This window comes from Chaetodon trifascialis, chromosome 23, assembly GCF_039877785.1.
Source record: "Chaetodon trifascialis isolate fChaTrf1 chromosome 23, fChaTrf1.hap1, whole genome shotgun sequence".
NCBI classification, from domain to species: Eukaryota; Metazoa; Chordata; class Actinopteri; order Chaetodontiformes; family Chaetodontidae; genus Chaetodon; species Chaetodon trifascialis.
Window position 1 is genome coordinate 13,094,890 of NC_092078.1, and position 14,608 is coordinate 13,109,497.

At 43.9% G+C, this 14,608-nt stretch overlaps 2 protein-coding genes across 2 annotated transcripts; both read left to right on the forward strand.

Moving 5' to 3' along the window:
- The first annotated feature begins 909 nt into the window (after positions 1 to 909).
- LOC139351250 (E3 ubiquitin-protein ligase TRIM39-like) lies at positions 910 to 3,330 on the forward strand. Its single transcript, XM_070993054.1, has 7 exons — positions 910 to 1,482; positions 1,591 to 1,686; positions 1,778 to 2,011; positions 2,164 to 2,311; positions 2,411 to 2,437; positions 2,649 to 2,794; positions 2,908 to 3,330. Exons 1-7 carry the CDS (start codon positions 913 to 915, stop codon positions 3,328 to 3,330), a joined length of 1,644 nt encoding a protein of 547 aa, XP_070849155.1. The 5' UTR covers positions 910 to 912.
- A 589-nt stretch (positions 3,331 to 3,919) lies between these two features.
- Positions 3,920 to 13,633, forward strand: rpgrip1 (RPGR interacting protein 1). The gene is made up of 31 exons (XM_070993725.1): positions 3,920 to 4,254; positions 4,633 to 4,764; positions 5,572 to 5,625; positions 5,761 to 5,878; positions 6,030 to 6,235; positions 6,322 to 6,424; positions 6,741 to 6,881; positions 7,158 to 7,263; positions 7,407 to 7,430; positions 7,527 to 7,673; positions 7,765 to 7,838; positions 8,000 to 8,211; positions 8,363 to 8,469; positions 8,593 to 8,643; positions 8,732 to 8,911; positions 9,035 to 9,152; positions 9,277 to 9,440; positions 9,529 to 9,874; positions 10,056 to 10,216; positions 10,387 to 10,619; positions 10,742 to 10,857; positions 10,995 to 11,194; positions 11,282 to 11,338; positions 11,433 to 11,608; positions 11,778 to 11,856; positions 11,940 to 12,003; positions 12,213 to 12,313; positions 12,444 to 12,633; positions 12,721 to 12,805; positions 12,928 to 13,055; positions 13,282 to 13,633. The coding sequence occupies exons 2-31, from the start codon at positions 4,677 to 4,679 to the stop codon at positions 13,542 to 13,544; spliced, it is 4,092 nt and encodes a 1,363-aa protein (XP_070849826.1). The 5' UTR covers positions 3,920 to 4,254; positions 4,633 to 4,676; the 3' UTR covers positions 13,545 to 13,633.
- The last annotated feature ends 975 nt before the right edge of the window (positions 13,634 to 14,608 follow it).

Here is a 14,608-nt window from a genome sequence, read left to right on the forward strand (position 1 = left end):
ATATGAGGTTTTTGAAAACTGTGTGCACTTCAGCTCCAAAGTTCCAAAGCAAATGGAACTGCAGCTGTGCGTATTTTTGTTTGTCAGTGTTTAGATTTTATCTTTACAGTGTTGTGATGATGTGAGTGAAATACTGAGAATGTTTCTGTTCATTGATATTAAAGAGCCTTGAAATGGTGAAGTGATGAATGTGACTGAGCTTTATTCAAATGCTCTGTTGTTGTTGCTCAATCCAATACAAAACACAACAAAACAATACTATTATATAGTACAATATGAAGACTTAACTACACAACCCATTTAGGCACCTGATCTAGACATTACTCCTCCCACTCTGGAATAACATGAAAAGCTTTGGAGGACAAAAAAGTCCCAGAGGGAGTGGCAACAGCAAAACAGGGAAGACTTTGGCTTCACAGCTGCAGCGCCAGTGCTTTGCTTCGCTTCCTCAGAGGTCACGTTTCACATTCATCAACAAGGTAAGACCCAGATGAAACAACAGATGGTACGTGTCAGCATTTGGATTAAACAGAAACAATACACTATCGGGATGAAGGAGCATGCATGTTAGTCTTTTAATTCATATATTTATCTATGTTTCAAGCTCAGTTTGCAGAGTGACAGGCTGAGTCATGTGACCGTGCAGCTGGACTTTGGCCAGCGGGCAGCTTTGAACTGTTTAAAGCTAATGAAAAGGAAGTTCAGATGTTTCTCAATCTAATAAAAGCACCTATAGCGCCCACATTAAAGACAATAAACAGGAAAGATTTGAGAATTTTGTGTTCTATACTGCATGTTCTGTAAGTGCCTTTATTTTACAGACTGCACATTTCCTCCTCGACTCAGAATGTAAATGATTAATCTCTCATTGACAATCGGTGAACACTGATGTTCTTTCTTCTCTCTGAGATCATGGCCTCTCCCAGTGTTCTCCTGTCAGAGGTGCAGTTTCAGTGTTGCATCTGTCAGGATGTGTTCTCTGAGCCCGTCTCCATCCCCTGCGGTCACAGCTTCTGCTTCACCTGCATCACATCACACTGGGACGACAGCCTCGCCATCAGCTGTCCCAAATGTCAGGCTGTCTTTGAGGGCCGCCCTGAGCTTTGCGAAAACTCCTTCGCTAAGGAAATGTCAGAGCAGATCCGAACGAGAAGGCAGAGCGGTGTGATGTCAAAGGCAGGGAGATTTATATGTTGTGACGTATGCGTGGAAAAGCAATCAAAGGCCCTGAAGTCCTGCCTTGTGTGTCTGACCTCATATTGTGAGAGTCACCTCGAGCCCCACCTGAGAGTTGCCACCTTAAAGATCCACAAGCTGATTGAACCTGTGGCAATGCTGGAGAGCCGGATTTGTAAGAGGCACCAAAGGCTCCTGGAGCTGTTCTGCAGGAGCGACCAGAGCTTGGTTTGTGTGCTGTGCACCGAGACTGGCCACCAAAGCCATGACACTGTCCCCGTGGAGCGAGAGAGTCAGGAGAAGAAGGTGAGGTCCTGAACTCCTCATCATCAATGCACCATCATTCCATTAAATTCACTGTCAGCCTTTGGACTGTGATTCCTGCTTTGTTTTTTATTCCTCTCTGATGTCCAGGCTGAGATGAAAAGGATGGAGGCTGATGTTCAGCAGATGATCCACGACAGACTGCAGAAGGTGGAGGAGATCAAACACTCTGTGGACCTCAGCAAAGTGAGTTCATATAAGTTCACAGTGAAGCTCTAACGTCTGGGTGAAGCAACAATAAGCAAAACCTTTTTTTTCCACGATCAATTGTCTACAGGAAAACTCAAAGAGGGGCTTGGTGGAAAGCTTGGAGGTCTTCTCCACTCTGCTTCGTGTCATCGAGAGGAGTCAGGCTGAGCTGGTGGAGGCGATCCAGAGGAAGCAGGCAGCAGCAGAGCAGAGGGCGGAGAGGCTCATCAGAGAGCTGCAGCTGGAAATCACTGAGCTGGAGAGAAAAAGGAGTGAGATGGAGCAGCTTTCTCACACTGAGGATCACCTCCATCTTCTGCAGGTCAGGACTCATCTCACAGCAAGACATTTAATCAACAATCAGGGACGAATCCACAGCAGGAACAGAGATGCCGACGAGCATGTTATATCTTAATTCCTCTTGTCTTCTCTGCTTTAAAGTAATTTGTCTCTCATTCGACTTCTTTGTTTCAGAGGTTTCCAACTCTGAGTTGTCCTCCATATGCCAGTGTGTGCTCTGACATCACTGTCCATTCAGACACATGTGTGGGGACTGTAAGGAGAGCTGTGGCCAACATTGAAGAGCAGCTTCAGTCAGCTTTGAAGAAGCTTTCCATTCAAGGTCAACTTCTGAAGAGATTTTTCCTCAACATGTCGTGATCACAGATTGGTTACATGATTGTTGTTTCATTTTCCATGATATGTTTTTATCAACTTACAGAGCATGAGAAGATGCAGCAGTACGCAGGTACAGATGGACTTAAAAAATGTCATTTGTCTTTTTTTTGCATGTAACTGGATATTACCTGCCTTTAGAGTCTGATTTTGTTACTTTTCATCAAGTATTTGTATCTTTCTGGATGCTTCAACTATTGGAAACCACAAAGAAAAAAGAATAATTTAATTAATAATAATTTAATTTAAGTTAAACTTCCATGTACACTATGTCTGTCTGTCAGCTGATGTCCATCTGGACCCCAGGACAGCCAACCCTTGGCTGGTTCTATCAAAGGATGGGAGACAGGTCTGGGATGGAGATGTTGAACAGAACCTGGTGGACACACCAGAGCGTTTTGACACAGTACCATGTGTCCTTGCTACCAGGGTAAATAAAGATGTATTTTGTACATGTTCATCCCAGGAGGGATGCCTTGTCTTTCTGTTTCACTCTCTGCTAAACAAACAGTCCACCTGACCTGAGCCTCTCTTGTTACGCAGGGTTTCACCACAGGGCGGCACTACTGGGAGGTAGACGTGGGAGACAAAACAGCGTGGGACTTAGGCGTGGCTCGAGTGTCAGCCAGCAGGAAGGGTACGGTCACACTGAGTCCAGAGGACGGTTATTGGACTATTTGTCTGAGGCAGGTCTATGAGTACCGGGCATGTGCGGGACAGGCGCAGCTGCTGTGTCTCTCTCAGAGGCCACGGGTCGTTGGGGTGTTCTTGGATTATGAGGACGGGGTGGTGTCCTTCTATGATGCAGAGGCCAAGTCACACATCTATTCCTTTACATGCTTCCAATTCACTGAAGCCATGTTTCCCTTTTTTAACCCAGATATGAGTGACAAGGACAGCAACAAAGCACCACTTATCATCCGCCCTGTCAGTGGAGGCGGGGATTTAGATGGCATTACAATATGATGTGAAATGTACATACAGTGTCAGGTGTCATGATAATTGGTAAAATTGTTCTCTGTTTTGGCTGTTTTGACTGAAATGCCAGCAATTCATCTAAAATTATAAATGGTCTTTATCTCAAATCACAAATAGGCCATTTTGGAGTGAAACTGTACAAACTGTAGGTCACAATAAATACTTCATTATGTGTCAGCTCAAACACTGTCTTCTGAAATCTTTGTTATATTAAAGGATGAATTCTTTGACGATTTATTCACAACAAAAACAACTTTCACGCATGGATCACACATTTTTTCTGATTTGCCCCCCTCCCTCAATAAACTTTAAGGTCTTGTATGGGCTGTATATGCTCACCTCTCCTCCTGCTCCTTTTTCTCTTCCCCTCACTAAAGCAGAGTTGAATTTTAACACCCAGTGCACAGATCACTCCAATAATAGTTATCCTCAGCCATTACAGGCTAACCACAAAACTGACTTCAGACCATGTTTTAGATCGTGCAACCCAATGGTTGCTAATCAGATTAGCGCAGAGATGGGATTAGCCTCAAGGCAGATGGAGCACTGAGACAGACTCCAGGATTGAGTCTTGGGAGGAGGCATTATACACACATACTGCACACACACAGGTATGTCACTGAACTACATGCATGCACGCAAGCGTACAGCTATTGCATGTCATCATTTCACACTGTTCTGGGTTTCTTAAATCATAATTAAAGAGCATATCTGTTGAGAGAGAATTAAAAGGTGTTGGGAAAGAAGGAAGGAGGAAGGGATGAAGAGGGATTAAAACTGATATCATCCAAGCACAGGGCGGAGACACACACATAGAGAGCCAACAGGTTACGATGAACACTCGACTGAAGCCAGAACAGCACACATTTCTGTACCGGAGGTAAAACTTCTTTGGATGGCCAACAGGCAAGGGTAAGTCACGTATTTTGTTAAGATCGTGTTGATGTCTGCTTCTGAAGGAGGGAATGTCAAAATGCAAACCAGTGTTACTCCTGATGAGATAGGTACAGTGAAGCTTAAAGTGTTCGGGATGACAGCATCTCCAATCAGATTAGATTAGATTCATTCACTGTAATGGTAAATACTAGGAGGGGAATGATTTTTTTGAGACCATAATCAAAGTCGTGGTCACATTGACTCATTCTCTTTTAGTTTCTCCGTTTTGCTGCAGTGCTATGAGCCTTTCATTTCACCATTTTTAGTCCACATTCCAGTTTGGAACATCACCTGGATCAGAGCCAGTGAGCCAGCAGTAGATATCAGTGCAAGCTTGCTGTTGTGACATTTCAGAGACTGGAGCTGTCTGATTGGCTGAGTCTGAGTACAGAGGCGTGATGTCACCAGTGGTGGATGAGACGGCCGGGGATCTCCCAGTCAGAGATGTGGGACTGATGAGGGGGGGACTGATGCCAACTGTGCCAGGTTTGTGTGTATAATCTTACATCCTTATATGTGTGGACATGTACTTTAACTGTTCCATTGATCAACTCCTAAGATTAGAGGTAGATGACATTCACCAGCTGTTTGATAGACAGGCCCATTACTTAATTTCAATCTAAGCTATAACAAAACAGACATTTAAAATGAACTCCCAAGTGATCTCCGAAACTTTGGATCGCTCTTTATTCAGTGACACCAGGCTCTTAGTAGACATTGACTGTCATGAGCTTAGTTTGGTGGTGTAGACAGTCCTATAATGGCACTACTTCAGGTGAAAAACCATCTGCTAAGTAGTTACCTTTAGTATCCCAACCCCCCTCACCCATGCTTGTTTTTACCATTATTATCAAGTGGGTTTTAGTTTCCATCTCATTTTCCATTTTTCATTTTCTAAATCTGTGTTTACGTTAATTTTATGTCTTTTTGATGTCATTTCTTTGTTGTAAAGCACTTTGAGCTCCATTTCTCATATGAAAGGTGCTTTACAAATAAGGTTTTATTATTATTATTATTATTATTATTATTATTATTATTATTATTATTATTATTATAACTATTATCTGCATACACAGTGCAACAGAGCCAATGATCTACTGAGGAGACATCAGTAATGTGTATATTCTCAACAGAAGTCTAGAGAGCTACAGTAGCTTCAAGTTAATGTTAAGTTTAAGTATTTTGTGAGAAGAGTGAAGCTTGGGGAAGGTCCAAGTCAATTCTGCATTTGTTTATATCTGTGTGTAAGTACATAAATAATCTGTATGTGGCCTTCCTGCTGTTTTCCTCCAGACACTCTGCGTGATGTGAAGCCATGGAAGAAGCATCATGTCATGAAGACAAAAGGTAAAACTGTTTTACAGAACTCATCCTTTCCAGATTTCAACTCAAATCCTCAGACTTTCAATCAAAGGGATACAAACGCACCTTTCATGGGATGGTATAAACAACTCTCTCTCCATCTGTGTGTCTCTTTGCTAGATCCTCAGCGCCTGTTTCGATTTCCCAGAGAGCACCTGGAGGACCTGTGTCTCAGACTGCAAGAGGAAAACAGCGTGCTTAGACAACACACACGTACTCAGGAGCAGAGGCTACGCAGGTAATGACTGTACTGAAGATATCAGATATCAATGTGGCATCTCAGAGCACCTGGAATAATCAGTTCTGTTACAGCCAGGGTGTGCAGAATAAAGAGATATATGATAAAGTTCCCTAATATGGCTGATTTAACCTCCACCTCCTCACCTCAGGATGTCCACCAGACTGATGCGTCTTCGTCAGGCCCGTCCTGGCTCCAGCGGTGTGAAGGAGAGGGACATGGAGGACACCGTGCAGGAGCTGGAAGCCCGTGTGGCTATGCTGGAGAGCCAGAAAGGGGTGCTGCAGAACAAACTCAGCCTGGCCAAGCAGCACATCATGGACCTTGGGGGGCGCACGCCATACAAGTTAAACAAAGGTGTGAAAAATATAGCACATGAATGGAAGCCAGGGCGCATACTGTCTCTTCCATCTCTGACCCTCCTCCCTGTCTTCTTCTGTTAGGTAAAAGTATGGAGGTGGAAGGTGGAGTCAGGAGGGCAGCACAGACTGCCCCGCCCCGCTATGGCCCTATGTTGGAAGACACCAGGACAGAGATGGAGAGACTGTAAGTGTGTGATGGAACATTGAGCATAATGGAAAAGAAATAAATCTACCACTACCCACAAATGGTGGTAATCATTATGCTATAAAGCTTCTGCAAGACATTCATTTGTAAACAGCCCTTCCTGCTCAGCTAGTGTGTACTATAATTAACAAAATAAATCATGTTAGGGAACTGCATTTCTTCCAATCAGCACTCTACTTTCTCACTTTTCTGTTCTCTTCTTCCCTTCTTTCTCCTCTATCCCACCCGTACTCCCGACACCCTGTCATGACTCCACCCTGACCTCCGTCTGCGCCTCCTCATCTCCCCCTCCCAGCAGGTCCAGTGTGACAGATCATGTGAGGATTTCGGAGCTGGAGCTGACTGCCCAGGCGCTCAGAGACACACTGAGAGACAAGGAGAAAGAGATGGAGGGAACTGCGCGAGAGAGCAGGAAGCAACAGGCTGACCGACACAGGTTAGTAATGCTAGTACAGTGGCTACTACTGCAGCCAGTGGAAGGGTGCAGTGCATTTTTTTGTGTTGAATATATTTTTAAATTAGGTTTTATTGAATACATTTTAGCGTACTTTGTTAGATATATTTTCAAACCTGCCTTTATACAATAAGTCAAATGCCTGTAAAGTAGCAGTAGTCTTCTTCACAGGGCGGACATTGTTGTGCTTTTTCCATCACTAGCCACTGTCATTGCAGCTTCAACAAATACAATAAATTCTGTCCATCTCTCTGCCAGAATAACCATCAGAGAGAACGTGGATCTGATCCGCCTACAAAAGCAGCTTTCAGAGAAGAGCACTGCCCTGAGAGTCACCCAGGAGAAGTTCAACAACCTGCAGGAGGTCATTTCCTCGTTCATTATTTTATGATTTGATTACATCAGCTGAAGAATTCATGTTCAGTGTAGTCATTTAGACTTATTTCTGTTCACTTATTTGTCCTCAGATGATCAGTGTCATCTTTTTTCTTTCTTCCTCCCTCCCAGGCATATGAGAATCAGCTGGAGGAGGTAAATGCCCGTTCGACAAGAGACTAGTCAAACAAGTAGTCTGATACTCAACTCAGATATCACATTGATTTTGATTGTGTCATGTGTTCACCCTAGAGTCAGAGGTCGCTGAGGGAAAGCCAGGGAGCTCTGCTGGTGAAAGTGGAGGAGCTGACTGAGCAGCTGAAGCAGGAAAGACAGAGAGCTCTGGCACTGGAGGGACAACTTAACACCTCTACCCTGTCTCTGCAGGCTCTGGACAAGGTACTGCATCTGCATCTGCATGTACAAGTCCAGACAAAGAAGAGATCATGTGATGCTTTTAAAAAAAGTAAAAGAATTCTTTCTCTTTTAGCTACAGGAGAGGATATCAGACCTGGAGGGAGAGAGGGATCTGATAAAAGAAAACTATGACACTCTACTGGAGAAGTAAGAGTCCTCTAAGCCTCGCAAAACAATCACTGCTGCACTGTCACTGTTGCAGATCACATTAACCAGGAGCCTTGAAGAGGACGAGCCTTAAGGACATTCCTAACATTCAGCAATGACTTTGTCCTTGTATGTTTATATTTACATTTTTTCTTCCCTAGTACTTTGTCTGTGCAAAGCAACCACGATGGCCGGGTGGAAAAACAGAGACAAGTGGACCAGCAGCAGCAGGTTCAGGGATGCAGCAGGGATGTCCAGAGACTGGAGGAGAGGCTGCAGGCAGAGAGGGAAGAGAGAGGCAGGCTGGAGCTGGAGAAGGAGAAACTGAGACGAGAGAGGGAGATACTCGAGGAGCAGAGGGAGCGAGAACGAGGTAGGAGTCCCAGCGTGTTGGCACTGCATCTGCTGCGGTTTGACAGTGCAAACTCGTCCGGTGATAAAGCAAACAGATTCTCCAACAACAAAATAAAACACTATCAGTTTACATCTTATTTATTCATTGACATGTCCTGTGTTGTTTGTAGAGTTATCTGTGACGATGAGAGACAAACGAGAGCATCTGGAACGGGAGGTTCTCCAGTACAGAGAGCAGGTTTCTGCCCTGCAGGACAGACTGGACTCTGTTACCAAGGTCATAAACACTCCATTAATCACCTCAAACACTGCCTCCTGAAATCTTTATTAAATTAAAGGATGAATTATTTGATAACATATCCTGACACAGTTTCCACCATCTTTCTCTGCTCTCCTCCAGGAGTTTGACATGAGTGTTGAGGAGCTCAGTGAAACTCTTTTGCAGATCAAGGTTTGCAAACTTTTCACCTCTGTTAAGACTGCTTAAGACAAAATGTATTGCTTTTTAACCTTGTTGCACGCTTTCTCTCCAACTACAGGCATTTCGGATGCAGCAGGAGAGCAGGGTGGGCATGTTGTTCACTGGGGCTGATGGGAAGGTGGAAGATTCGCCCAGAGAGCTGGTAAACATCCAGGCGTCACATGCTGAGACTGTGCTGGAATTAGAAAAAACCAGGAACCTGCTACTGCTGGAGCACCATATCAGTAAAGACCTGCAGGTACACACACGTGAACACATGATTGTACTCAGCATTGATACTACTGTGAGAGTCACGGGCAGCTTTCTTTAAACGTTACTCTTCCCCAGTTTAACTGTCTTCAATAAAACATTCCTTCCCAAGGAAGAGTTGAACACAGTCAAACAGAAGATGGAGAGAGAGAGGGAGGAGAGCAGGGGGAGGATGGCAGAGAAAGACAAGCTTTTATCAAAAAGAGCTCTTCAGATCAACACTTTACAAGGTATGAATCACACTCGTTTCTGTAGAGGCAAGAGAATATAATTCCTAGTGTTGTTCGCATGACCAGCAAAACGTGCAACCTTCACAATCTCAAAAATCTCCATTTTTCTGTTTATACTGCAAAGCTCAGCTGAAAGAGTTAGCATACAGCCCCAGGAACTACAAACGGACCATACCAATACAGTACACCTGGCCAGCTGCAGACCAGGAGGTGGAACAGCCCATTGAAGATGATCTGTCTTCTTCTCAGCTGAGGGCTGGAGAGTCGCTGTTGGAGATCCACCTCAAGGTCCAAACACTCTCAAATGCTGTCCCTGAATTTGGTGTTTTTTCATTCAAAATCATTTGAATGTTTTTTTTTTTATTGCACCCTTCAGGCCGCCACCTTCACCCCAGCAGGACTTCGTACTATGGGCAGCATCCGACCAGGAGTGGACGGGGGCAAAGACATCATGACCTTCTGCACCTACAGCCTCTTGGACTTTGAGGTGCACTCCACTCCTCTGGTGTCAGGCGGCCAACCCAGCTACAGCTTCACGTCCCGCTATGCTCTCACAGCCCGAGATCTGGGCAGGCTTGGAGGACAGGGGTCAAGGATCAGAGTGGAGCTCCATCAGGCGTTAGGAGGGGTGAGGTTTGTGACACATGGAAGTGGGCAGCTGTCCATCATGGGTGCCATGGAAAGGAGAGGGGAGCGCATCAGTGGATGTGTCAATATCACGGGTGAGTAATGTTGTATTAAGAGAGACTAACATACTGGATTTGATGCTTCTTTTCCTGCACACTCTACATATTGTGTTGCATTGTTCTTATTTATGACATAATGCACTGTGTGTGTTCATCTCCATTAATTTTATAATCAAGCATCAACCCATGTCTAACAACCTCTCTGTCTCTGTCTAAGGCTCCCAGGGTGAAATTGTCGGTGTTGTGGATTACTGGGTGCGCCTGTTTGATCCAGCAGGGCCTGCAGACACTGTGCCAGAGAGGGGAGCTGGCAGGAGGACAGCCACACAGAGGACTCCTGTGCAGATCTCTCTTGGCTGGCAAGATGCTGGTCATGAGGTGAAGAGAGCGATTTCTTGATCTCCACAGTTTAAATAACCATGACTCAGTCTTTCAGTTTATGCAATACAGTCTGTGTGATCAATGTATAACTGACTTGTTAGTAATATGTCTACCATTAAATGCTCAGTTCACCCAAATTACAAACGAAAAAACATTTCTTCTCACAGGAGTTACATGACTATGGTGGGGGGATCCCCAATGAGCTGGTGGTTATGCTGGAACGTTGTGTGGGTCTTAATTCTCGTTGGCCGGGACTTCTTCCTGACGCCTACCTGACATACAGGTTCTATGACCTGCCGCCTCACGTCTCTCAAACAGCCCAGTGCACCGCTGACCCGGTGTTCAATGACACCACCAGCTACCCACTAGCAGTAACAAGTGACGTGTTGCACTACCTGAGGTATGACAGTCTGAAAGTTTAGGTTTAATTCTAAAGTCTTTGGACAGATGAGTATCCTAAAGATCTTGTCAATGGCCTGCCCTGGTAAAATGTTGACAGCATTCAACTCTTATCTTGCCCAGGTCCAGCAGTTTGTGGGTGTATGTATTTGATGACAGTGATGACCAGATACCACCAGCCTATCTGGCCAAGACCCCCATCCCACTGCGAGCCCTGGCCACAGGCAGGGAGATCAGAGGTGAGGGAGAGAGAAAAGCTTTTACATGATATGTGCATCTCTTAATAGAGGAAGCATTCATTTAGATGAAGGCGGAAGCAAACAGATGAGCTGGAGCCGAGCTACCCAGTCAGCACTCTTCCTCTCTGTCCTGTCAGGTGACTATGTTCTGAGGGATCCAGCTGGTGGACCTCGGGGAATGGTCAGGGTCATGATGAAATGGAAGTACCCCTTCCAGCCATCGGTGGACACCATACCGGGAAGACAGGACAGAGTAATGGAAAGCACTGAGAGGGAAGAGAGGAGGATAAAGGAGGCTGAAGCATCACAGAGGCCCATAGCCAAGCCCAGAGTGAAGGTAATATTATCTATTAATAATATTATTATTTCCCAAAGGAAACTGTATGTGTATTTTCTGTACATTTGTGGCTCTACTGTACCACAGACGCAGCTACATGAGGCAAGAGAAACCAGAGCAGTGCAGAAAGAGACTAAAGCTTGGGTAAGCAATAAACAGTCACAGATGAAGTATATTCTTTCGTGATAATCCAAGCATAAAAGCTCTTTTGTTTATGAGCATATCTTTCTGTTTACAGCCTCAGCCTCCAGCCGTCAAACAGAAAAGCTCACAGAACGTACAACCAGAGCTGACCACACCCCAGTCCACAGGCAGGAAGAGATCCAGCAAGAGGTCACCTGACCCTCACCAGCGCACACCCCACGTGATGCTTGAGCCACAACTGACCACGCCCTCTCATTGGCTAACAAGGAAGTAAGTTACAGATTTGTTTTTCATATAAAATGAAGTTTTCAAATCAAGCTAAACATTCAGAATAATGTGTTCTTAGTATGGGTTTAATTTCCACCTCTACTAAAAATGTTTTCAAGATACATTACAATAAAATCATTAAAACAGAATAAAAAATGTAATCTTATTTAAGGTCTTCAGAGGGAACGTCTTCCAGACAAACATCCGCTGCACAGTCAAGGAGAAGCTCCGCCAGCAATGCCAGGACTCAGGTAAGGGCTCTCACAAACAAGACTGGAATTAGCAGACACCAGTTGAGAAGTGAATGGGCTCATATATCATTTCTTCTTCTCAGGGCCCTCCCTCCGTGGGTCAGGTGTCAGTGGATGAAGAGGAGGAGGAAGAGGAGAGGAGCAAGAGTGGTAAGTATTCATTCGTACAATAGGCCTGAACACCTGCTTTGAGTTTCTGTCATTTGATTCCTCACTCTCCAGACTTCAGACTACAAAATATGAACATTTTTTAGATGTAACATGCTTGGAACACATATGAAGCTTCATTTTCAGCTCAGTCAGTTGAAATAAATCCATTCCTTCTCATGTTATTTCTTTCAATGACTGTACAGCAGCTGCTGCAGCAGCAGACAGTGACGCTGTGGGGTCTTCAAGTTCCTCAAGTTCCACACAAAGTGACATTATCATCATCCCACCCAAACGGAAAATGAGAAAGGTAACTGAGCGGGTGTGAGAAAACATATGAATGACAGAGAATAATGGGAAAATCTAAGCTTTGACATTGAGCTAATGCTATCATTTTAAGATCTGTGGATATAAATAGACAGAATATCACTGTGTTTCAGGGAGACAAGCTAAGAGTGGAGATTCTGTCCCTGACGTTTGAACCGTCCTCTCACGTGGCGTTGGACAAGTCAGTGCAGCGTGTTTATGTGGAGTATCGGCTGCTGGGCGTCCCGATGGAGACAACAGAAACACCCATGTCCCTCCGCAAACCCAGAGAGGGGGAAGAGATTCACTACAACTTCACACGAGGTGAGAGTGGGTGAGCTTTGTGCGTCTACATCATGTTCTTCCAAAGCTCCTTTATGAACTCCACGTCTCTCTTTGTGTCTTTCTCAGTGATTTATGTGAACGGCTCACAGTCAGCACCACTCAGACAGTATCTTTACACCATGTTGGAGGGCAGTGACCCCAACCAGGGCAGGTAGTGTCATTTTACGCATTAAAGTATTAGTCAGAATGTCACTTTATGTCTCTGCGCTCCATGGATGTCTCTCTCCCAAATCCCGAAATTTAAGTGTCTATGTCTATGTGTCATGGCTAAAGGTTAAAGTTCACAGTCGTCAGTGAGCCGATGGACGATGACGAGGAGTGCGTGGACGTCGGGCATGCTTTCCTGGACCTACGGGAACTGCTCCTGACAGGAAATGATGTCACAGATCAACAAATTGACAGTATGTGTGAAAGAAAATGTTGTTTATGGTATTGGCGTCCATATTTGATGCCACTGAACTAAAATAAGCTCTTAAAACTACTTTAAGAGCAATCAGCAACATTGATTAACTTGATGATAGCACTTTCATCACTTTGTGTCCAATATTTTGTGTTCCATAGTGGAGTACTTTTTTTTTTAACCCTTTTCTGCCATAATGTGTCTTTCTGTGTCTCTGTTTCCTTCAGTTATGAGTGTGGATGAAGACAAGGAGGTGATTGGTCATCTGAAAGTGTCTCTGGAAGCAGCAAAAGCTCTAACTGGGATATACCAGGAGTTTCACCAGGAAAGTGAGACCAAGAGGGAAGGTGAGACAGATGAAGAAGAGGAAGAAGAAGAGGAGGAGGAGGAGGAGGAGGAAGAGGAGGAGCAACAGGAGGAGAAGAAAAAAGATCCAATACAAATGAGAGATTATGATGATGATGATGACAATGACAATGACTTCTACTGAAAGCAATTAGCATGAGATGAACAGAGCTGTTGTGCTCTTCTTCACCATTTCCAAAAGCAATGAAATAAAGAATCATTTTCTGAAAGGCATGTGAGCCTGAAGTATTTGTGGGTTTTAGAAATCTGATGTCTTTCAATCCCTGTTTATCCAATACATCTTTTCTTCTATCTGATTGATGATATATTTTTAGTAAACATTTTTCCTGGGTGGACTTGTTTTTAGACCTATAAGGACAAACCACAAGCTAACTGATACATGTAAAACTGGTATCAGGTAGTGTTATTCCATCATGAGTGTATACCATATTGGTTGTTCTCAACCTAAAATTAATAACAAAAAGTTACACTTAAAAGGTTAGATTTTAATTTTGCAATTCCATTTTAAAATTTAATCATGAATACAAAGTTAAAAACTGAATACAAAATATGACGAGAATTCAGTTGAAATTTAATGCACGATTTCAATGAAAATGTAAATGAATTCACAATCGTTTTTTTTTTTAATGCATGAATTGAATTATTGCAGCTTTTATTTTGTTGTCTGTTAGTCTCGCGAGACTGTGATTCAAAGTGCACGCGAAAATTGTGATTTTTCCTACAGTCATTTAAAGCCTCATCAAATTGGAGACACCTGTTGTTTGTGGCGCGCACGCAGACTCGTGTAATAAGTTAAAACTTTCATGTTGAAGCTCCAAAATACAACAGTTATCATAAATTTGAGCTTGGCCTGGTTGTCAAAGGACTTAAAGAGTGGAGCCAGTTCGTGAGGACATTGCGGGTTTGGTCCTTTGCTTGAACTTGTGAGGACTCACAGGGTTGGCTCGATTTAAACAACAACAACAAAACAGATAGCTAGTGTTCGCACTTGTCCTCAGCTGTTCAATAAATCTACAGTTTGCCTCTAAATTCAACAACGGTGAGTATTATCTTGTGTCAATGCTAATTAGCCTAAGGCTAGTTCATTAGGATGCCAATGCTAATTAAGTAACTTGACAGAAGTGTGAATATCTTTAAGTTTGCCACCATCACCAGCTTGAGGCTAAGACATTCTGTATCTTGGCTCAG